The following is a 23605-nucleotide window of genomic DNA, read 5'->3' as shown; positions in this document are numbered from 1 at the left end:
ACATAAATAGGATTGAGGATTGCATTGAGGATCCTTCGGGTTCCTTCCTTCTTTGTCTGCCTCTGGTGACCCAGAGATAGAATCTCCCCTCAGTGTGTACCCTCTTACCTGGCCGGATGCATGTGAGACTCTACCAGGCTGCTGTAGAGTCGTCTCTCAGCTTGCAGGGCTTCATTGAGGCGGCCCCGCTCTTCCACCAGCCCCTCCATCACCTGCAGCAGCTGGGAGAGAAGTAAGGGCAGAAATGAAGGCTTTGTCTTCTCTGGAGAGGATCAGAATGGCAGATTTGGAAGACTCCCCCAATACTACCTGATCAAGAATGCCTTTTCCTCAATAGAAAAAGTGGTTATTACAGCCAGGATCTGCCAGGAGACAGCCAATGACACAGAGCTCCTGAATTCTGACAGCAACCCAAAACCAGTTTAAGGCAAATCTCAGTGTCAAGAAAGGTCTTTTATTGTACTAAAATTTACCTCTTTTTCACTTATTTCCACTGCTCCTGGTTCTTCTGAATGTTGACACTCTAAATACTTAAAGAGAGTTAGCATGTCCTTCATGTCTGCTCTTCTCCAGACTTCAAAGTCCTTCCTTCCTTCAAAGTCCTTCCAATCCTACACAATGTTTCCCAGTTTCTTTGCCTCCCCACATCTTAGGCATATATAACTAACATGCTGAGTAAGAATGGTATTATTTTTTCCCCCAAGTACTCCAAACTTTGGAAAGAAAAAGCCCATAAAAAAAGAAGAAAATTTTTAAAAAAAATTCCTAGAAAGTACAAGTTGGCCAATATATCTCCCATTATATCTCCCTCCCTAGTTGATAACACCACTTATTAGTCTAAAGATAAAAATGAGCAAGTCTAGTAATAAAACACATTATCATTCCCATTTGGCCTATAAATTTGGGGCTTTAATTTCAGAATCAGAAACCATAATTTCTTTTAACTAAGGTAGAAAATAGACCAAAGTCTCTTCACTGCTACCAAATGAAGGCACCATAAATTGGCTATTTCACAATTCAGCAAGACCAGATTATTTTCCTAAAGTGACATCCAAAGCGAATCATTACCTGATGCCTGTGGTTTTCTGCCGTTTCCTGACCCTGGGAGTCTGCAGAGGCTACTTTTTCCCGAAGGAGCAAAATTTCTTGGGTTAGGTGCTGGACAGCTGGGATGTCTTCAGGGTCCACAAACTGCATCTGAAGGTCCTGGCAACCAAAAAACAAAATCAACAGAAGGAAAGGAGGAGTATATCACTTTGGAATCAAATCCCATCCCTGTCCACATGGAAATGCAAGATTTCAAAGGAAAGGAATCCTCTTTCAGAAAGAAGACTCAACAGCTATGATTCTTATTAAATAAATTATTAGTAGAGCTGTGGATTAGGGATGGTCAAAAGGAAAGAAATACAGCAATGGGATGGATTGAATGGATTATAGTCTGGCGCTGCTCTAAGGACATTCAGGACTCTGACCACCGGGTCCAACTCAAGAGCCCGCAGAGACCTTGATGAGGTCTTCCTTGATTTGCATCTTCCTGGTCAAGGACTCCATGTCAGCAGCTTGAACCTGCAGCTCTTCTGCCTGTACGGTCACCATGGATTGGAGAGCAGAGAGTTCCATCTGGTAAGAGAGAGCATTCTGGAGTTAGTGAGTGTCATGGACAGAGGCTGTGGTAAGGCCACCCGACAACCCGATGGAAGACCAAGATCAGTGTCTTCCCCCAGGTCACCTCCCTTTCATCTCCTGTCCCAACATCAGTTAAGGAAATGCTCTGGACATGGAAGGACACATCATGGCAGCTGTACTCTATAGCGTCATTCTCGAAATGATCTTGTTGGCTGGTCTTCGACTACACTTGGCAAAAAAAGCAGCCAAAAGGTAAAGCATCTCTAATTACAACATTGTAATGTTGAATGACATCCACATTCTCTAAATACTGCACATCCACATGAGGACAATGGTCACATTATTTGTTGGCAAATATTTTTGTGAAATTCCAAAAAGAGGATAAAAATGAGAGGAACAGGCATAGACTGAAGGCTTAAAAGCTAACTGGGCACTAGTCCAATTTCAACAAAAGCTAAAACATTCCATGCTGTCAGGCTCTTTATTAGGGAAATATTCTCTTAAGAAATTAAAAAAAAATACAAGGAATAAACTACCAAAATTTGCCTCACGCAGCTTCTGTTTCATCCTGTCCTATTTATTTTATGTAGTAATTTATGGCTTGTGGAATTGGTATAGCAAAATGAGCAATGATCTCCAGCAGTTGCCTTTTGGAAGTATGACACCTTGGTATGGTGAGGAACAAAGCAGAGAAATAGCTCCTGAAGCAATGGATCTCGGTTCCATGGCTTCAGCACTCAATGTGAGATGTGAGGAAGGAGAACTTGATGACTTTCTTACCTCTATAAAATCTACAAAAATGGTCTATCCAAATAATAACTATGATCTTTGAGGAAAATGTGAGAAGGAAAAAAGAAAGTTTCTGCAAGTGATTTCTATAGGAAAGCATGTGTTAAATTACCCCACAGATAAGAGGAAAAGCAGACTCTGTTGTTAGTGCATTTGATTTGGTGGGGCAAAAATAATCTAAAAACTCTCCTTAATAATCTGTGTGCAAGTATATATGTAAGTCTCATGTGAAGGTCATATGAGATTCTTAGATCCAGGCATGGGGATGACTTTGTTTGACTATCAGCATCAGCCAATGGAGACATCAGTTCACTGAAGGCATTTCCCTACATCACAAAGAATGTCCTTGCTAAAGTCCAGGCAGAGCAAAGTCACCCACATCAAGCTATATAACTATATAACTCACTATTTTTGCACACACACACAGTTTAGCCTAGCAATTCAGAGAAGAAAAATCAAGTGTATAAAAAATGCATACTGGCCAGATTATGACATGATTTAGATGTGTAGCCAGATGACTTACATTAATAATACGTATAGTTTACATGGATGTAGGAAGAGAATATAACTAAGTTGGGTCCAGGGCAGAAGGAAAAATGTGAGATAAATGGCATTGTAAAATTATGTGCGGTTTGAAATGATACCAAGATCTTTCTTGCCATAGAAGTCCATTGTTGATACATTCTTCTAATGATATTAGATTGTTGCCAATTATAAAAACTATAGCTTCAAAAGAATCAGAATTATCAGTGATCAATCCAATGGGCAACAGAAAATTAAATATGGTGGGTGAAGGAGGATACCACATGTTACTAATGAAAGCATATACATAAAGTGAGTTAGGCCAGGGTAACAAAGTGAAAGAAGAAATGGCAATGATAGACTGCTGCACTGAAATTTAAACAAAGCTATAACATGTCTATATCTATAACATGCTGGATATTCTGTGGAGCAAAAATGGGGAGAAATATGGACAAGAATAAAGGAAGATCAGGCATGGGTAGCTTGTAACCTCTATAAGATCATGCATGACATTCCTCCCTCTTCCAATCCATCCTCAGCTTGGTCTCCAAAGTGATTCTCTTAAAAGCACAAGTCTAACTATGTCAACTCCCTCCTCCTGTGCTTCTTTGTTGCCCCCCTGGATCAAATATAAACTCTTCAGTTTATTGCTCATCACACCCTAGACCCTATCCTCTTGGTCTTTTTCCATGACTCCCCTCCCTGCCTTCTCTGGTCTGTGAAAGCTGGCTTATGTGCAGGCTTTCACATACGAAATCCTCATTTTCCTACTAAACTTCAGTTCGATATTCCCAAGTGCACGTTGGCTATCTGACTGAATGTTCTAAGAGCATCTCAGACAACACAGCCATTATCCTTCCCCCATACCAACCCCTTATATTCAAACCTTTCCTATTCTGTTGAGTTGATATGATGGTCCTCCAACCACTGTGGATGCTCTTTTCTCTTTCATCCAGTGGTCAAGCTACATAGATTCTACTTCCACGTCTTGTGTATTTGTGCCCATTCACAAGGCTGTCACCCCAGTTCAGTGTATCATCACTGCTCCTTGCCTTGTCTATCACAAGTGTCTTCATTGGTTTCCCTCCCTCCAATCTCCAACCTAACCTCTACCCAGTGCCAGAATAAAATCCTTAAAATCAAGTCAATCCTGCTCAAAAATCTTTAGCAGCTTCCTACACCTTGCCCTGTCCAAAGTACCACCTCCTTGGACTGGTGTTTCAGACGTTCCCACAATACAGCCCTGGTTCACCTTTGCATTATCCCCTCTGCTACACTGCATGTGGAAGTCAAACTGGCCCATTCCTTGTTCTCTACAACTCACCATTCTACCTCGAGCTTCTGCTCCTGGGCACAGGTTACTTCCCTTGCCCAGAACAGACTAACTTCTGAGTTGGTTTTTCAAACCAGGAGCTTCTCTCAAGACTCAGCCCTGTGTTGGTAGTTTATCACAGGACACTTTCTGAACCCCTGACTGGTAGTACCCTTCCCTTCTCCTCAAAATATCTGTCATTTCTTTTATGTGTGATGTCTCCCAGTAAGAGAAGCAGCATGAGGGCAGCAAATGGTTTGGAATCTAGCAGAGTGCATTTTCCCTTGTAGAATTTAGTGTTTGATGAGTTGTTGAAATGAAATTATGACGCAATAGGGAAAACAATCTCTGTCCCAAGAAAACAGATTCAAAATAATTTAATTTCTACTGTTCTATAATTTCCCATTTTTAAATTCCATAGTATTAACATAATAATTGATAAACAATGACAGAGTCACTCATTTTTGCCAATCATTTTTTTTATGCTATGATGATTTCTATTTGAAACAAGGAGCAGGAGAAACTTTGTAAAAAGAGATGGCTTGTGGTGATTTAGCTTCCTTCCCCAAAATGTACTGTTCTTCTAGGCCAGAATACCACAACTGAAGGGGCCAAGGTTCCACAACAGGTGAAACTGGCTATGGAAAAAACACCTTGGCAATGAAATCTGTTCCGAGAACTCACCCGACTTTCTCTTTCTTTTCTCGTTATGAGTTCAAGTTCCTCTTTGGCATGAATTAGTTCCTTTTCCAGCTCTGCAGTGGCCTCTGGGATTCCTACAAAGAAACACAGAAACCCACAGAAGTTGAATCATCACTAAAACCTGTCACAGTTCATTCAACCCTTGCCGCTTATTCCTGGGTTTAGTAGCCTATAATAACAATCTTCAATAATCTACTCCCATTTTGCAAATAAGTATAAATAAAGATAGTAGTTTACAGTTTTCCCCTAGGATTTGAGAGGCAGAGTCATAAAAAGTGATTTATGATTGATGATTCATGTAACAATATTACATTATCAGTGAGATGATAAATGTGCCCCAAACAAGATTTTGGCCTCCCTCACAACGTGCTATAATACCAAACCTAAATCCTGACTTATCACTGTAGACACCATAGGACATGGTAATTTTCTGATTATGGACATTACTGGGTTCCTTGAAATGCCCCTTCATATTTTCAACTTTTCTCTCTATAAATAAGTGCCTGGCCTAAGATATTTTGAGGATCATAACACAAATTTCTGCTCCCTCTATGCACAAGATCAAAGCTATCCCTAATGGGCTTTTAGACATAAGCTTGATATCTTGGGTATACAGCATGAGATCAATGACTTGTTTTCCAAAGTTAAAAAGATGATCAAGTGCTGTTGAGAAATAAATCACCCACAGAAAACTTGGAGGTGTGGGAAAAGTGAGACCTTTTTCCCCCTCCAAGCTGTTTCTCTGAATCAGAGCCCAGATCGCATCCAGTAGCCACGTGACTCGAAAGGCAGGAGCCCTCTATGGCTCATCATCCCTAAGGCTGGTTCTGCTCAGGATGCCTCTTCTAAGATGGCTCCCTTCTTATATCCAGCATTATAATAACTGAAGAAGTCACCAAAGCTTTGACCAAAGGTGCTAACAACATAGTTCGAGGAAAGACGTGATCCAAGTCGATACTTGCCTGAGTGAGGCCTGGATGTGCTGGCATCACCTTTAGCAGTCACTGATGTAAGTTCATCTTTGATGTTTCCTTGCACTGAATCCTAAAAATAAGGAAAGAAAGGGAATTTAGTCTCTATGAAATCCTCCACATGAAAGGGTATAGTTGGAAAAATCAGACTTAGACTTGAAGAGTCATAAGGCCTTGTCGTAATCTAAGATTAAAGTGTCATTATCCTTGAGAACATGATTAGGAATAAATGGATACAATGAAAAACTGAAATGTTGTCCTTGTGGCGGCAACATCACGATTCTTACTTGGACAGGTGGCTCTTTGTGATGGTGGCCGATGAGGGTGGTAGCATCAGCTGGTTGCTCCGTGCTGAACCTCTGCAACATAATGACATGATATGGTCTCAGGTCCCGCTAACACTCATCTATATCTCCCTGTTTGATCCCACAACAAATACCCGTGAGGACAGTACATTACCAGGTTCTTCCCTCCGATATGCTGGCGCCAGGTCTGCACCTCAGCACTCCTTTCCATCAGGGCTTGCACCATCTTCCCCAAAGTCAACTGATAAAGGGAAGATACAACTTAGATAGAGAATCCAGACTTGGAAATTAGAGTTGTGTCTCCCCACCATAGAGTAAACCCGCGGCTCCCTCAGCTTGGCCTGGAATGGTGAACTTGTCCATCAGGTGAAGGCCTATCTTATAAAGGGAAGCTAAGCAGGACCTGGGATAGCTGCTGAACCTGGACAAGCTGAGAATAAGTATTGGGGAAGAGTACAGAGATGCCTCTTTTTAAAAACTTTTTGTTTATTTAAGGCAATGGGATTAAGTGACTTGCTCAAGGTCACACAGCTAGGCAATTATTAAATGTCTGAGGCTGGATTAGAAATCAGGTCCTCCTGACTCCAGGCCTGGTGCTCTATCCACTGTACCACCTAGCTGCCCGAAGCCTCCTTCTTATTAACACTATTGAGTTCATATTGCAATTAGGGGGACCCGAATTAAAATTCAGTTTTAGATACTTGATAGGTAATAGCTGTGTGATCTGGGGCAAATCACTTAACCACATTGCCCACAAAGAGAAAAAAAACAAAAAAAATTAGCAAATATTTTTTAAAAATTAACGACAACAACAATAATAATAAATTGCAATCAGAATTACTCACATTGTAAGCTAATAGCAAGTCAATAGGTTATACTTATGGCTTACAGTGGTCAGCTCAGTGGGAATTTTCCTTTTCCTTTTTTACAAAACCAAAGATCTATGAACTTTCAAGGAAGGAGAAAAGATATTTCATATGAATGCTGAATGTTGGAATATTTGGGCCATTTGGGGATCTGGATAACAACCACTTTTGATACAGGCTTATACTTCACATGTCTTAGTATAATCTCTAAAGAAACCTTCAATTCCTTCCTTTGGTTTCATTGTCTCAGCAAGCTTAATCTCAATTCTTTTATTTTATGATCATACAGAAATTATTAACGCCTCTCTAGGGAAGAAAATACTGCTTGCCAGGATAAAAAAAAAAAAACAATGAGTAGACATGTATATAAATGTCTTATAATCACATCAAGCTATTTCTCATTTGGAGATAACAGGACTCTTTGTGATTGAGGGTATGTCCTTACTTGGCTCTCCTTCTCCCTGATGCTCACAGACTGGAGCAGGTCCTGAATCTCCATCTCATGCTCCAAGGCCTGCTTGTTTCGATCATTCAGAAGGTCCTGCAACATCCTCTCTTTCCGCTGCAGGCGCAGACACAATTCTTCAGCAATTTCACTCTGCCCTGGTCCTAGCTTGCAAAGCAATGTTGCACTAAGATCCTGAGGGGATAATCAGAGAAGAAACTTTGGAATGGAGAGGGAATGGTGATGCCCTTCATTTACCCTATGGCTGTTGGCTACAGAGATCTCTCGGTCTCTGGCCTCTGGGAGATTCAGAAATTAGCGACCACTCAAATTAGGAAGATTACACACTAAATTATACTAGAATGTCTGGGCTGGCAACAATTTGAGGTTAGCAGAAATTAAATATTTCCCACTCATGAACCTCCAAAAGGGAGAGGAAAAGCTGCTTTAAATAAAGAAAAAAAATGGGTGTGGTACACTAGATTCAATAGCCTGATGTATGGCACCATGCAAAACAGAGCTCTCATCAGTTCTCTTGTTATTCCTGTAAAATAGCCAGCTATTTCCCTAACCATTCTAGAGAGGAAGAAGGAAGATGGACACAATGACATGTCGGTCATTCAGTGACCAAAACCGACCACTGACTTCCAGACCTCACAGGGTAGGCTAACTCCCACTGGCAGGACCAAGAAGCCAGCTGCCTGTCCCTCCCCAAAAGCTCACTACAAAGTCTTGCCTCCACTTCCTTGTTTCTGTCATGCAGAGACGTCTGCAGCTGCTGGATGATGCCCTCTTGCTCCTTCTGCCAGTGGCTGAATTTCTTTTTCATTTCTTCTTCCAACCATTGAAGGTTTTGGCAGGTAACTGATAAGTGCTCCAGTTCTAAACTTTTAGCCTGCAGAAGACTTTCCATACTCTGTGGCCAAAAAGAGAAAATGAAATCCAGGAGTTAAGGAACCTTCTTTTCAATGACACGAGACAAAAGTAGCAGTTTAGGTTTTTTCTTTATTTATTGTAAGCAAAGTTCAACTTTCCCCTTCTTCAACTTTTCACATTTTTCTCAAGGGGAAAATTCAACATCTAACTCAGCATTGTCATATGACTTGATGTTGTTAGAAATTCCCAGGCCTGATGACTTAAGACTCTGATGGAAACCTCGAGTGTAGGTTATGTGGGGCTAGGATTTTTATAAGGAAAGAACCAATATAAGTCAATCTGGGAGAAATTGTGCAGACTAAGGATTGACGTTTTAGAGCTGAATTGGCAAATACTAACACCTCACATATCACAACCTGCCAGCAGATGAGTTTGATTTGTTCCTTCCAGCAGACAAGTAACTATAACCTTTTCTTCATCTTTATGAGAAAGTGCTGTGATTTTGAGAAATGGCAGCAAGGAGCAGTATGTCATCTAGCAGGAAGGGAACAGATTAGGAGTGACTGGGGTAGGACCCACCTGAATGGTAGCTTCATTGGAAGACAGGACACAGCGGAGTCTCTCTAGGTCATGATCTCGTTCTCTTATGGAAAGATGAAGTTGGTGAAGTTCTTTTTCCTTTTCTTCTAAGGCACAAAACTTCTCATCAATGGCTCGCTGTCACAAAATAGTGGGGAAGAGTGTAAGCATGCAAACATTTGTTCTGTTTTACAAACAGTATCTCATTTGATAAAGATAGAATAGTGGAAGATTTTAAGAAAAAATCCTGGGCCTCCATAAGAACTGATAACCAAATGGCCACATGTTTCAATACAAAGCGAGGAACAGAAAACATTTTTTTTTACCCATGTAAAACATTAGTCATGTTGTGAAAGGAGAAACAGGGGCACAGTAGATAGAGCACTGGCCCTGGAGTCAGGAGGATCTAAGTTCAAATCTAGCCCCAAACACTAAATAATTTGCCTAGCTGTGTGACCTTGGGCAAGTCACTCTTAACCTCACTGCCTTAAATAAATAAAATTTAAAAACAAAAAAAGAAGGAACAAAAGGGGGAAAAAAATCACAAAAAAGTGAAAAGTCTCAATTCTTTCAACAGAGACCATTCTTAACTCTACATCCCCCAAAGTAAAGCCCTCATATTCAACAGATAGGAAGTTTTCCATCACATCTTTTCTTGCAAGTGGAGCAGAGGTCTATGTGAGTTACCTCTAAGGCAACATCTCTATCTTGGATGCGATGTCGAAGTTTCTCAAGTATCATTTCATTTGCCTCAAGGCTTTTCTCCGAGCTGTTCTGATATTGCAGGAGTTCTCGGTATTCCTAGTGAAAACATAAAGAATTTTCCAGTCAACTGTGGCACAATGATTAAGGTTACACAGCAGATCTTCAGCCTTTGCAAAGAGGTGCATTTCAAAGAGGCTTATCTTGCATTCTCCCTCTTAGTAATGAAGTTACAAAATCTCTTTGAGGCCTGGAAGCCCAAGAAAGTCAACCTGCCAATACAAGGATGTGACCACAATGATCAATGCCATTAAGCCATCTTACACCTAGCTTGGGCCCCAAGAAGGTAGTGAAGGTAAAGCTCCAAGAGTGGAACAGAAAGATAATAAATAAGCAGGATGAAAGTGTGAGGATGGCCCCGGGTGGACACTCGGCAGAAACTCTTCTATTGAAGACCAAAAGGAATGCAAATGGATTCTTTTCTCATCATCTTCAATTTTTGCTTAAGCAAGTCCTGGGACCTCTGCTTCCACTTCCTGTTTACCATGCACAGGCTGGAGAATTTTTGTTCTCAAGGGTGATTTTTACTCCACCTATATTTATCTTGGACTTCACAGTCTGGAAATTGAATTTTTTTTTAAATAAAGCCCAGGATATTTGACTGCTTCAACCTTAGAATGATAGATGAGTTATGGAGGAAAAGTTAAGGATACATTCCTAACCTTCTGATGACTAAACTTTGGATATTTATTTATATAGGACACTCCTGCTCTCCTCTACAATGTCATGTGCCCCCAAACAGAATACTAAACTGAATAAATCCAATAAAGCACCTCAGTGTACCATGTGATGAGTGGCCTTGGCAACCCAGTATAGATAATTGTAGTCTCTAACAGAAAATATCAATTTCAAAGAGAAACAGAAATCTTTCCCTAGTCTGAAGACTGGGCACTTTGTTCTCAAGTTCTGATTTTCCCTTAACTGTTCACTTCCTATATTTATTATTTGTATTTCGAAAATACATTGTGGCATAGAGGCTATAGGACTGGTCACTATATCAGGGGGTCCTGGGTTCTAGTCCCAGGTCTGACACATCCCAGTCATGTGATCCTGGGCAAGTTACAGAGACTCCCAATGGCTGAGGCAAGTTTCCAAGGTAACTGGCTGGGCCAAGCTGATTCCTGTCTGTCCTGGGAGAGGGGATTTCCCTCCAAAGAGTTCACCAATGCCAAGGAAATCACAGATCTAGTGATCAACCCTGAGGACACATTGAGTAAGTTTTCTTAAGGATTCTTCAAACACCTGGGAATCTACTTGTTAAGAGGACTTAAAGCTTCTACTTCATAGATCCCCACCCCAGGGGTCATAACGTGAAGTCACAGTGATCAGTTAAAAAGGAAGGCTCCGACCCACTCCCATGTACATGACACTAGCCCACCTGCAGAAGCTGGTCTTTCTGCAGCAAGCTGTGGTTCAGTTGCTGAATGTTCTGCTCTCGGGTCTGGATCTCACGGCACCTCGTGCCTTCTAGCAGGTGAAGCTGCTTATTCCTGTTGCGTAAATCTTCTTGTAGCTGCTGCAGGGCACCTCGCAATTCCTGAAATAAAACGCATAACCTTTACCAGCAAAAACTTTTTTTCACTTCCCTAGAGCAGGATGGCTGATTTTTTCCTTCTTTTAAAAATTATTTATTGCCTCATTTATATACTATTATTACTATTATTATTATGATTATTATTATTATTATTATTTTTAGTTTTTGCAAGGCAATGGGGTTAAGTGATTTACCCAAGATCACACAGCTAGGTAATTATTAAGTGTCTGTGGTCATGTTTGAACTCAGGTCCTCCTAACTCCAGGGTTGGTGCTCTACTCACTGCGCCACCTAGCTGCCCCTTATATATATTCGTTTTACAATTGAAAGCTCCACTAAATGCTACTTCCAACAAAAATCTTCCTTAAACCATCCTATTTTATAATGACTCCCTCTCCTTCTTTTGAGTTTCAAATTTTTCTTCTTCTCTCCTAAGACAGCAAGCAATCTAATAGTAAAAATACTAAGCTTCAATCTACATTCTGATTCTATAGTTCTTTCTCTGACTATGTATGAAATTCTCCATATGGCATAAAAGTATAAGCTTTCCTTTTTTTTTAGGTTTTTTTTTTGCAAGGCAAATGGGGTTAAGTGGCTTGCCCAAGGCCACACAGCTAGGTAATTATTAAGTGTCTGAGACCGGATTTGAACCCAGGTAGTCCTGACTCCAGGGCCAGTGCTTTATCCACTGTGCCACCCAGCCACCCCAAGTATAAGCTTTCAAATGAATAAACACATGTTAAACGTCTTCTATGGGCAGGGCAATATGTCAGGTATCAAAGGAGAGGCAAAGGTCACAGGAGTAATGGTGTTTTTGAGCTCCTGCCATGGGCCAATCCCGCTGCAGAGTACTTACAAATACAATCTCATTTAATCCTTGCAACAAGCCTGGAGGGAGGCGCTATTACTCCTGGAGTTTATAATCAACCAGATGACAAATGATTAGTACAACTGACATTAAATAAAAAACGTTCTGTAATACAAAATGACAGCTATGTCATAAAGATGCAAAATGGTATGGGAGTTGAGAAGGGGAAGCGAGAAAGGGAAAGAAAGAGATTGGTTCCAGTAGGAAGTAGCATTTGAGCTGGTCCCCAAAAGATGGACAAAGACTGGGCAAGTCAGTATTCTGGACACAGGAGAGTCAGAGGAAGACAGGGCAGGGAAGCCCAGGCTACAGTGAAGGAGGAGCAAGCCACTTAACGTGGCTCAAGTGGAGACTGGGGAAAGAAATTTGCTTTTATGGCACAATCCCCATTGGAAGGAAATAGTGAAGCAGCTAACAGCTTTCTTGAGAGGATATTAGCCAGAAATGATGCAATGATGGGGATAAGGATGTTTAAGGTGACAGGTATCTCTTCATTAAGATTCATCATGTGACTAGAAGACTGTTTCCTCAGGCAATGAGAAGGATGGAAGAAGTGACTCATATCAGTGAACTCAAAAATTCAGTTTTAGCAACTACACATCTGTCATCAATCAAAATTTTTGATTCTCTTACTCAAAAGACTATTTTTATTGCCAACTCTCCTAATTCTCCTAGAGAGCTGGTAAAGGTGGTAACCGATTTTCCCAAATAACCTGATCTACTTCTCAAAATTTTAGGTCAGATCACCTAAAACTTTCAACAATATACACTCATATACTGCCCCCTAAACTAACTAAGGAAACCTGATCAAGAAAACAATTTCTTTATGGAACTAATGAAAAGGTAGTAGCTCTCCCCAACTGCTATCTCTGACTTGAACAGATTCCTCAGAATTGACATTTTAAAGTGTCTGATGACCTTCATGGCTCAAATAAAAGATAAAATATTTTCCAGTAAAATCACATGACTCAATTGTGTGTGCCTAATTCTCTTCTGGCAAAACTTGGTCAAGAAAAATCTTCAAAATGTTCCATCTTCAAGATTTAACTTGGATAGAGATCCTCAAGGAAAACAGTTACAGGCTCCAAAGCACATTCTGATTTCAAATTAAAACGAACAGAAGATTCTTAGGAGAGTAGCATGCTAAAGACCCTTTCCTTTTTTTTTTTCAGGTTTTTGCAAGGCAAATGGGGTTAAGTGGCTTGCCCAAGGCCACACAATTAGGTAATTATTAAGTGTCTGAGACCAGATTCGAACCCAAATACTCCTGACTCCAGGGCCAGTGCTTTATCCACTGCACCACCTAGGCGCCCCTAAAGAACCTTTCCTAACAAGAAGTTTGTCACCTAGATGATGCTAGGTACAGAACACCAAAGGAGTGTTTTGCTAAATTACTGAGATAACGCCAATGAATCAAAAGTATGCCTTAAATCATATGGAAAGCAAACCCTAGTGCTAAGAAGTGGCAGGGGAGGGCAAAGTCAATTGCTGCTGCCAAAGATGGATTAATTATCTACCTGATTGTGGGTCCATGCTGCTTCCTTCTGTTGCTCAAGCCCCTGAGTCACAGCCTCCAGGAACTGAAGGTTCCGTTTGGCATCTTCCAGAAGCCGCTCCTTCCGCCGGGATGCCCTCTCAAATTTCTGTACCTCCAGTTGACTGCAGAATAAGGCATTCTGAAGATCCAGCAAGGTCACCTGCTGTTGGGCTGGGGACCTGCCTTCTGGGGACTGAGATGAGGAAAGAAAGCACCCAACAATGAGGGTTGAGGCAATAACCGAGTATCAAACCAATAAATGAAGATAGGGATGCTAAGCCCTGGATACCCCACTGACAGCCCAGGCAATGCTCATTTACCTGAAGCTGACCAAGCTGGCTCTGGTGCAGCATTTCTTGCAGCTTGGTCATTGTGTCGTTCTGACCATCGATCACTTGATACAGCTCTTCAGTCTGAAAAGAGTATAAAAGAGCAAAGTGACCATGAAGCTCACTGCCTCCCTGACCCAACAAAGCTGTCAGGCTACAAATGGATTTAGCCCAGTTTAGTGCTACAAAAAATTTTTGTTTCTCCAATCCTAGAAAGAAAACAGACTTTCTAACTTCCACAGAATCAATGAGCAGCTACTAAATAGCCATGTACAGCAATGCTGAGGGAGAAAAGCTTAGTAAGAAAGAGAAAGCTGAGAGTTGCTGTGGCAGCACCAGACCAAATGATGTCATGGGCCTTATGAAGCTCGTGGGTTGGATGCTCTCTTCCTGCTGCAGAAGAGGGGATTTTAGCTGGGACTGAAAAAGTCAGCGAAGCCAGGAGGTTGACATGAAGAGGAATGTTATTTCAGGCATGGAGGAAATAGCCAACTCCTGGAGATGGAGCTTCTCATGTGAGAAACAGCCAGGAGACCAGTGTCACTGAATCCAAAAAAAAAAAAAATCAATTAGGGAGTAAGATTGGAAAGGTAGGAAGGGGTCAGGTTAAGAGGGCCTTTAAAAGTCAAGAGTATACAAAGATTTCAATAATAAAGAATATCAGATGAGCTCCTCAGAGATGTGGATTGTGAGATTTGGAGAAAGAAGGAGAGGGAGTCATTATAAAATAGGATGGCTCAAGGAAGATTTTTCTTGGAAATAGCATTGAGTGGAGCTTTCAATGATTAGAAGGAATTCCAGAAGTAAAAGGGGTTGGGGAAGAGAACAGTAGGAGTAAAAGTACAATACTTGATGGATAACAGAAGAAAACTCTGACAAGGGAGGCTAGCTCCAGCCTGCAGGATGGCCATTCTTGAATGGCTCCTGAGCCCCTGAAGAAACATGACCAGAGCAATGTCAAAGGAAGCAATGACCACCCCTTAGTGAGTATCTTACCTCACTTTCCCTGTTTTTCAAGGACTGACTGAGGTTCTGAATTGTACAATCCTGCCTCTGTGATACTTCCTGGGCAGATTTTAGTTGACAGCTCATTTCTTTCAGTTTCTCTTGTAGAATCTGTACGTGGCAAAGAAGAAAGATTTGATGATCAGTACCAGTCTTTCCATGCCATCTGCTACAAATCTTGCTTCCCAGATCTCTGGTTGTTAATGAGATTCCAAGAAATACAAACTAGGGGCCTAGCCCCCTGTTACTTCTCTATGGATAGTATTCACTAAAGCCTGAAGTGAATTAACAGAAGCAAATAAAAGAGATAGGGGGCTGGCTGCCATCTTTAAAAGGTAGTTCAGAGTCAAATTAATTTCAGGTTCAAGGTTAGAACTAAGCAACAACCTTAAAAACACTAAAAATTTGTGGACCAATCATTTCTCAAGAGAAATAAAGATGAAAAGAAAATACTTAGGTCATGGGAGTATTCCCCACTCCGGGAGATGTTGAAGGAATGCTTGGCTAAAGCTGACAAGTATGTGGGCTTTGTGGCTTCCATGACTGTGGATCCAAGCTTGCCACAGATGGCACCATACCTTGTTGGCAGCTTCTGTTTGCTCAATTTTGTCTTGAAGTTCTGCCAGGTGAGAATCAGGCACACACTGCTGGGTCACGGTGGCCTCATCTGAATTCATCTCCTGTTGTTGGGGTGGCTCTTCAATAATATTCTAAAGGAAATGAAACAAGGGCAGTCAAATCAAACTATTTTTTACCAAGATTTTATTTGAGTTTTACAATTTTTCCCCCATTCTTGCTTCTCTCCCTGCAACCCCCACAGAAGGCATTCTATTAGTCTTTACATTGTTTCCATGGTATACATTGATCTCAGTAGAATGTGATGAGAGAAATCATATCCTTAAGGAAGAAAAATGAAAGTATAAGAGATAGCAAAATTACATAATCAGATAATTTTTTTTTCTAAATTGAAGGTAATAGTCTTTAGTTTTTGTTCAAACTCCACAATTCTTTCTCTGAATACAGATTCAAATCAAACTCTTAACAAGTGAACTTCACTTTCATTTTTCACACAATATAAAGAGCTTGGAAGCTATCAGCATCCATCCTTTAATATACTAAGCCTGTATTCTGACTTTAAAGGACAAAAACAAACTGGGGAAGAAAATTAGAACTAGAATTCTGAAGTCCTAATAAGAAATCCTTGTTATAAATACAAATCCTTGTTGCAAATCTCTAGGCAGTTCAAAATCTAACTCTAGAAATGAGGTAAGGACCAAGGAATATCACTTTGATTTGCAAAGGGGGAAAAGAAAGACAAAAGAGATAACACATAACCTGATAAACCCATAGCAAACTTGGGAAAATTAAAGCAACCTCCAAATGTTTTACAAAGTTTTAGAGGTGACCTAGATCACCTCTTTTTAGAAAGTTTAGTTTTATCCAAGAATAATTCAATAAAACCTCTGTCTGTGTAGAAAAATGAGAGTAAAACATACTGGCCATCACTTAATCTGTTTTAAACTTTTCTCCTTTGTGGTCAGAAAAAAGAAATTAAGAGCACAGGAGAGAATGTCAATATGAATCTTAATCCCAAACCCAGCCTTTGAGAACTGTGGGCAGTGAAAGAAGGACCTAATGCACTGATTTGATTGTTTCCAGCAATTATAACAAACATGAATAGATTGTAACCATATACATTAAGGAATCACTTGTCTGCTGAATGTAACTATTACAGTTGATTTTGTAAGCTGCTCTGCCATATTCCCTCCAAAAATTAATTACAATTCATATTCCCCTCAGGGACTAATTTTGAAAATCAAGCAATTTTCATAAATATACAAATAAATTTCCATTGAATTATACATGCAAAACCTAGTTCATATGGAGGTGAGAATGGACAGCATGCTGAAATAATTTATAGTTCCTAAAGATCCAGAAACATGATTATTTTGTCTTTATATTTAATGCTGAGAATCAGGGAAATCTGGGTTTGTGTCTTACCTCTGACACATAATAGTTGTCAGACCTACTAAAAGTCACTTTAACTTCTCCTCAGCACCTCTGGCAGTTCCCAAAGACTAAGCTCTTAGAACAGGTGGCATACAGTCTGCATTGGCAGTGAGAAATTTCTTATTGCAATGATTACACAGGTCTGGTTAAAAAAAACTTTATTTTTAAGTTAGCTCTTGCAGCTCTAAATCCCTATGAATCAGGTAAATGTTCTAAACCTCAGGCCTGTGAATGTGTATTTTTATTATGTTGATGACTGTATTTCAATATTCTTATTTATTGAGTGAGATATGAAAATTTTATCAACTCTTCAGTCTACAATCCTTGGGTTCAACATTACTTAACTAGATCTGAGGAGTTGCCAAAATGACATAAATGATAATGCAGTTTCAAAAGGCAATCATTAAACCTAGAGATAGAAACAATATGTTCTCCCTTGCTTTAGGAAACAAAACCACTTCCTGGACTGGTGGCTAACAGAATGCCAACACTTGGATCTAAGGCCAAGGCTGTGACATTATTATTGTTACTCTAATTCTTGTAAATAGTACTTTGCTTGGCACCTTCAGCCCTCAAAACAACAAGGCCCGGACTCATGCTGCTGTCATTTTCAATTCAGGCTGCTAATAAATGGAGGATAGACAACAAAATAGTAAAAGAAGCTTTAAAGCTCTTGTCCTGGACTGGTGGTCCTTTTGACTCTTGTTGGCTTCCAGAAGGTGACCAGTAACTATAATTGCAACGAGCCAAATGTTCCAACAAAGGAGAGATTCATTTCAGTCACTATAATGTTTGCTGCAAAGATGAAAAACATTTTGGGCTGTCTGTATTTATATGAAAGGGGGGAAATGCCAGATGTTCCAGAAACCCTGAAAGAAAGCATATCTCCAGGGCCTTTTTAGTTCAAAAACCAGACAATGAAATAAAGAGGTCACCAAATAAAATAGAGCTTCATGGATAATTCTGAATTCTTAGGCATGGGAAAGGATGGAAACAATTCATATCAAGTAAAGGAATCAATGAGTAGAAATATTAGGAGGATATTTTTCATAGAGAAAATGAGCTATCAGGAGAGACTCCCTGAGAGCAGTATTTATTAACACAGCCTGGCAGTCCCATGGGAAAGGGTGGAATTAGAACAAAGGATTCTTTGCCTAGTCTTTTTTCTCTCAAATTCTAAGGCAGGTATTACCAAAAACCACATTTACAGATCTCTACCCATTGAAAAGGGTTTAAGGAGCTTAACAAGACAACACAGCAATAACTCTTTGTTTTTCTGTTTCTCTCTATATTCCACTTAGCTCTTGCTCTATACAAAGCATTCCTGCTAAAGAGCTCTACTGAAATCAATAATAGAACTGATTTCCAAAACAGATCACTGCCAAGTGATTTTATTTAAGAAGAATACCACAAATACCACTCATCTTTCTAGAACTTGTTTCCCTTTATTGTAGATTTTGGAATAATAAATTTGGCTCTAAAATTCTCTTCCTTTTGATTGTGATGCTCTCTTACAAACAATGGGACAAAAGGAGGCATTGGGATACAGTGATCCAAGCTGAGGTATGAAATTGGAAATCCAAATTCCAGGTTCCCCCTCAGCCACATCATTTAGCTGTGTGTTCTGTGGGAAATTCTTTTATCTTCGCATCTATAAAATGAAGATTTTGATTTAGATCATGTCTAAGGTCCTTTTCCAATTCTTATGTATTCTGATTCAACTAAGGAGACATCAGCTAGCAGAGAGATCCCACACAATGGTCATGCTGTTCAAACACAGCTTTTCAAATCCTGAACCTTTATGAAACATGGGCCAGGAGGTGACAAAATGAAAGCATATATGAAAACATGTCTAGTATTACCACATTTTATTTTACAGAATCCCCCAAGACTTTCTATAACTCTGGTTATAGGGAAGGGACTCAGGACTCCCACTCTTAAGAATTCTAGCCTTTAAGGGAATATTTCAACCAGCATGGCAGAGAAAGAAAAGCAAAATGCTAAGGAACTAGGAGATCTAGTTTTTAGAGGTGACCCTTAGGGAAGTCACAATTTTCCTAGGATATTTAACATTTTCATTTGGATTAGAGGATGTGTTTCTTTGCAAGTCAAAAATCAGAGAAGAGTGATTGAAAATGAAGGCAGTGCTGTTCACCTTGAGCCTGTGCTTTTCCAATCATTGTTCTTCTGCCCTAGCTATGATTGATCTGTAAAATGAAACATTTCTCCCTTCTGCCTGGCCTAGGCAAATATTACTTCTGCAGAATTGATAGGAAAGCACTGAGCATTATTTGTAATGTCTAGGAAAATAAATGACTGCTTAAGACCACAGATTCAGCAAAGGTGCTTCTTAAACCTCTCTGTACTACATACTTCATATAATATGAGGGGAATCATTTTAGAATAATCTATATAAACAGGAACACTATATTATCATTATTATTATTTCTGTCTGCAAGTATATAAAAGGAAAGGCTATCAATCCTCAACAGAATGGACTTCTTAAAAATGCTGAGAAATCAAACAAATTAGTACTCTACCTTGTATTCATTATTCCCCCCCCAAGTTTTTGCAGATACTCCTTACATATTGTGCATAATATTGAAGTGCTATATGTATTTTCCTTACTTGTTTCCTATGAGATGTGGCTTTGGATGCTATTTCATGCCAGGGAACTTTTTAACATAGCATCCTTGAATTGTTTTTAAACTTTCAAATAGTAAAACTCCTGTCCTTGCATTCCTTAGCTCATAATACTCTAACACAATTTGTAAGTAGTCACTGTAGATGAGAACAAGTATGATGTGGGTCGAAGGTACTGAAGAAACTGTAAGCATCTAGTGTTTATGGTTACTATAGAAACCAAGTGGCACCTCTCTAGTCTGAGTTCAGATGAATTAAAAAAACTGCCTGTCTCAAGTCATTAAGTGAAATCAGAACACTAATCGCTGTAGTCTTCTTGCCACAAGGTAAGTGCTGGGTGAGAAGCATTCCCAGAACTGTTGCACCTGGGATCGATGGCTGTGAGTGGCTTTCACCTAAATGCTTTAAGTAATATCCTATTTTAATCCCCAAGACCTTCAAAATAAAGTATAGAAAAAAGACTCAAGGGATGGACCAAGCCACTTTGAATAAGAGCCCCCAAAGATCCCATTCATAACAATCAATGGCGCAGCTGAGCAAAAACATTTTCCTGGTGTGGCACTTGCCTAATGAATGGATTTCCCTGAGACCTTCCCATCTGCGCAGTGGCTCTGAGGGCAGCTGAACCCAAGAAGTTACAGTCTAGGGTAGGAGAAAGGAAAAAGCTAGCCCTCTGGCTGCAGGTGAGACTGGGAAGGCAGAGAAGAGGCCAACAGGAGAGGAGCGGCCGCGGAAGGACCCGCCGCCTTCTTTTTTAAAGGCAAAATTGGCTACGATTTGGTGGAATCCTTTTGCTTTGAATAACTGTCTGCTGCGGGGCGGAGGGATGGGAAGGGCGGGTGGTGGAGAAGCGTGGGGCGGGTGTGCCAGCGCACGGAAAGGAGTCGCCGAGGGGGGCGGCCGGTGCCGTCCGCGCCATCGGAGGAGGGCACCTCGGAGGCGGCGGGGGCGCAGGGGTGGGCAGGGGCCCCCTCGGCCCCCCGGGCCCCGGCCCGTACCTGGAAGCGCAGCGGCAGGTAGTCCTCGCACAGCGCGTCCCAGAGCTCCTGCAGGTCGGCCGCGTCCGGCCCGGGGGGCGCCCTGGGCGGCCTGGCCTTCACGGGCACGGGCAGCCGGCTCCCGGGCGGGCTCCGCAGCGGCCGGTAGTCCAGGGCCCGGATCATGCTGAGCGCCAGCTCCAGCCCGGGCCCGCAGGCCTCGTCGTCCCGGCCCGGCCGCTCGGGCTCCTCGTCCCGGGCCGGCGCGTCCAGCGACTCCAGCGAGGAGCCGGGGGTGCCCTCCTCCATGCTCTCCTCGGCGCCGGGGCCGGCCGAGCCGCGGGCCGAGGAGGCGGCGCCGGGCGCGGCGCGGGCCAGCTTGCGGGGCAGCCTGCAGATGGCCTCGTAGTCGGCGTCGGCCACGCGGAGGCCGGCGCAGCCGCGGCAGCGGCGCGGCCGGGGGCCCTCGGCGGCCGGGCAGGCGTGCGCCTCGGGGGGCTGCTCGTCGCCGTCGGCCCAGCACTCGAGGCCCGAGTAGGCGAAGTCCTCCTGCAGCAGCGCGCCGTAGCGCGCGTCGGGCAGGCCGGCCAGGTCCAGCGCGCCGCCCGGCTCGCCGTTGGTCTTGCGGTACATGGCGGCCAGGCAGCCCTTGAGGCGCTCCTTCTCCAGCAGCAGCTTCTGCAGCCGCTCGATGGACAGCGCCTCGATGCGCGCGATGACCGTGTCGAAGCGGTAGACGCGGTCCAGCATGAAGGCGCACTTGCCGCAGGCGAACTCGCCCTTGCCGTCGCGGGCCACGTCCCGGCCCAGCACGTGCGCCAGCAGCACCTGCAGCTTCAGCTTGCCGGCCGGGTGGAAGATCCAGCGGCGCTGGTTGCCGCACAGCTCCCGCGCGCAGATCCGGCACATCTCCTTCATCTTCCCGGCGGGGCCCCGCGCGCGCCCCTGCGCCTCCCCCTGGGCCCCGCTCCGGGGGCCGCCGGCCGGGAGAGCGCCTCGCCGCCCCCCGCCTCGGCCCCGGCCCGGCTCAGCGGGGTGCAGAAGGGGCCCGGCCCGGCGGGGTGCAGAAGGGGCCCGGCCCGGCCCGGCTCAGCGGGGTGCAGAAGGGGCCCGGCCCGGCGGGGTGCAGAAGGGGCCCGGCCCGGCTCAGCGGGGTGCAGAAGGGGCCCGGCCCGGCCCGGCTCAGCGGGGTGCAGAAGGGGCCCCGGCCCGGCCCGGCTCAGCGGGGTGCAGAAGGGGCCCGGCCCGGCGGGGTGCAGAAGGGGCCCGGCCCGGCCCGGCGGGGTGCAGAAGGGGCCCGGCCCGGCCCGGCGGGATGCAGAAGGGGCCCCGGCCCGGCGGGGTGCAGAAGGGGACCGGCCCGGCCCGGCGGGATGCAGAAGGGGACCGGCGCGGCCCGGCTCAGCGGGGTGCAGAAGGGGCCCGGCCCGGCCCGGCGGGATGCAGAAGGGGACCGGCCCGGCGGGGTGCAGAAGGGGCCCCGGCCCGGCCCGGCGGGGTGCAGAAGGGGCCCGGCCCGGCCCGGCGGGGTGCAGAAGGGGACCGGCCCGGCCCGGCGGGGTGCAGAAGGGGACCGGCCCGGCCCGGCGGGGTGCAGAAGGGGCCCCGGCCCGGCGGGATGCAGAAGGGGCCCCGGCCCGGCGGGGTGCAGAAGGGGCCCCGGCCCGGCGGGGTGCAGAAGGGGACCGGCCCGGCCCGGCGGGATGCAGAAGGGGCCCCGGCCCGGCGGGATGCAGAAGGGGCCCCGGCCCGGCGGGGTGCAGAAGGGGCCCCGGCCCGGCGGGGTGCAGAAGGGGCCCCGGCCCGGCGGGATGCAGAAGGGGCCCCGGCCCGGCGGGGTGCAGAAGCGGCGGGGTGCCGAAGGAGCGCGGCCCGCCGCGGACCCGGCCCGTCCGGCCTCGGCGGTCCAGCCGCGGCCGCGGGGCGCCGGCCTCCCGCCCCCTCTCTCAGCAGTGACTAACGCCGCGGCTCCGGGACTGAGGATCGGATTCCAAGATGGCGCCCGCGGCCGCTGCGCCTGCGGGCCCCGCGAGCGCTGCCGGGACTCGTAGTCCGCGGGGCCGGCGCCCGGGCTCCCGCTCTCGGTGTCCGAGCCGCGGTCCGGAGGCCGCTCCTCCCGCGCTCCTCCCCCAGCCGCGGGGCACAGGTGCCACGTACCCGGGCGCGAGCGGGCGGCGCCGCCTCCCCAGCCCGCGGCATCCTGCCCGACTCCCGGGGAGGACCGAGGCGCGGCAGAGGGGAGGATCCCCGCGCTGTAACCCCCGGAGAGAAGGGGGCGAGGGCGCCGGGATGGGGGCACCCGAGGTGCCTTCTGCCGGAGGGGCGCGGCTGGCACAGCCTCCCCACGACCTTACACGCCGTGTCCATTGATAACCCAATGAGAGGGATTTGGTGGACGAAGCTTAGCAGAAGAGGACTTCTGGGGGGGCAGAGGCTGCCCTTGGGGGCCATAAGGGAACCAGATGCTCCTCATCTAGACGAGGCTGAGCCCAGACTGGGAAACTAGTTAAACATCAGCTTAGGCCCCACTCAGCCTGGGTAGTTTTGAACACATTCCCGATTCTCTTCTCCTGGGAGCTTCTTTCATTTTTCAAAAGTTTTTATTAAAGATTGTATTTGAGTTTTACAATTTCCCCCCCAATCTTACTTCCCTCCTCCCACCCCCCACAGAAAGCAATTTACCAGTCTTTACATTATTTCCATGGTATACATGGATCCAAATTGAATGTGATGAGAGAGAAATCAGATCCTTAAGGAAGAAACATAAAGTATAAGAGATAGCAAGATCAGACAATAAGATAGCAGTTTTTTTCCCCCCTAAATTAAAGGAAATTGTCCTTGGTCTTTGTTCAAACTCCACAGTTGTTTCTCTGGATACGGATGGTATTCTGCATCACAGATAACCCCAAATTGTCCCTTATGGAATGAGCGAGTCCATCAAGGTTGA

At 44.5% G+C, this 23605-nt stretch overlaps 1 protein-coding gene across 3 annotated transcripts in view; it reads right to left on the bottom strand.

Moving 5' to 3' along the window:
* Positions 1 to 21617, bottom strand: part of LOC141488492 (myomegalin-like) — a 49768-nt gene extending 28151 nt beyond the window's left edge. For 2 of the 3 annotated variants that reach the window (XM_074188596.1, XM_074188598.1), the window contains exons 1-17: positions 20680 to 21617; positions 15607 to 15738; positions 15020 to 15139; positions 14015 to 14107; positions 13675 to 13887; positions 11134 to 11292; positions 9681 to 9794; positions 8994 to 9131; positions 8275 to 8454; positions 7539 to 7733; positions 6382 to 6468; positions 6210 to 6281; positions 5914 to 5995; positions 4934 to 5025; positions 1504 to 1620; positions 1069 to 1206; positions 109 to 221 (exon numbers count right to left, since the gene is read on the bottom strand). In XM_074188596.1, the coding sequence (XP_074044697.1) occupies positions 109 to 221; positions 1069 to 1206; positions 1504 to 1620; positions 4934 to 5025; positions 5914 to 5995; positions 6210 to 6281; positions 6382 to 6468; positions 7539 to 7733; positions 8275 to 8454; positions 8994 to 9131; positions 9681 to 9794; positions 11134 to 11292; positions 13675 to 13887; positions 14015 to 14107; positions 15020 to 15139; positions 15607 to 15738; positions 20680 to 21576 (2942 nt within the window). In that variant the 5' untranslated portion in view covers positions 21577 to 21617. The remainder of the gene's footprint in view (positions 1 to 108; positions 222 to 1068; positions 1207 to 1503; positions 1621 to 4933; positions 5026 to 5913; positions 5996 to 6209; positions 6282 to 6381; positions 6469 to 7538; positions 7734 to 8274; positions 8455 to 8993; positions 9132 to 9680; positions 9795 to 11133; positions 11293 to 13674; positions 13888 to 14014; positions 14108 to 15019; positions 15140 to 15606; positions 15739 to 20679) is intronic. The other variant, XM_074188599.1, reaches the window with a different exon arrangement.
* Positions 21618 to 23605: the final 1988 nt, after the last annotated feature.

This window comes from Macrotis lagotis, chromosome 5, assembly GCF_037893015.1.
Source record: "Macrotis lagotis isolate mMagLag1 chromosome 5, bilby.v1.9.chrom.fasta, whole genome shotgun sequence".
Classification (NCBI taxonomy): Eukaryota; Metazoa; Chordata; class Mammalia; order Peramelemorphia; family Peramelidae; genus Macrotis; species Macrotis lagotis.
This window is presented reverse-complemented; position numbering and strand designations above follow the sequence as displayed.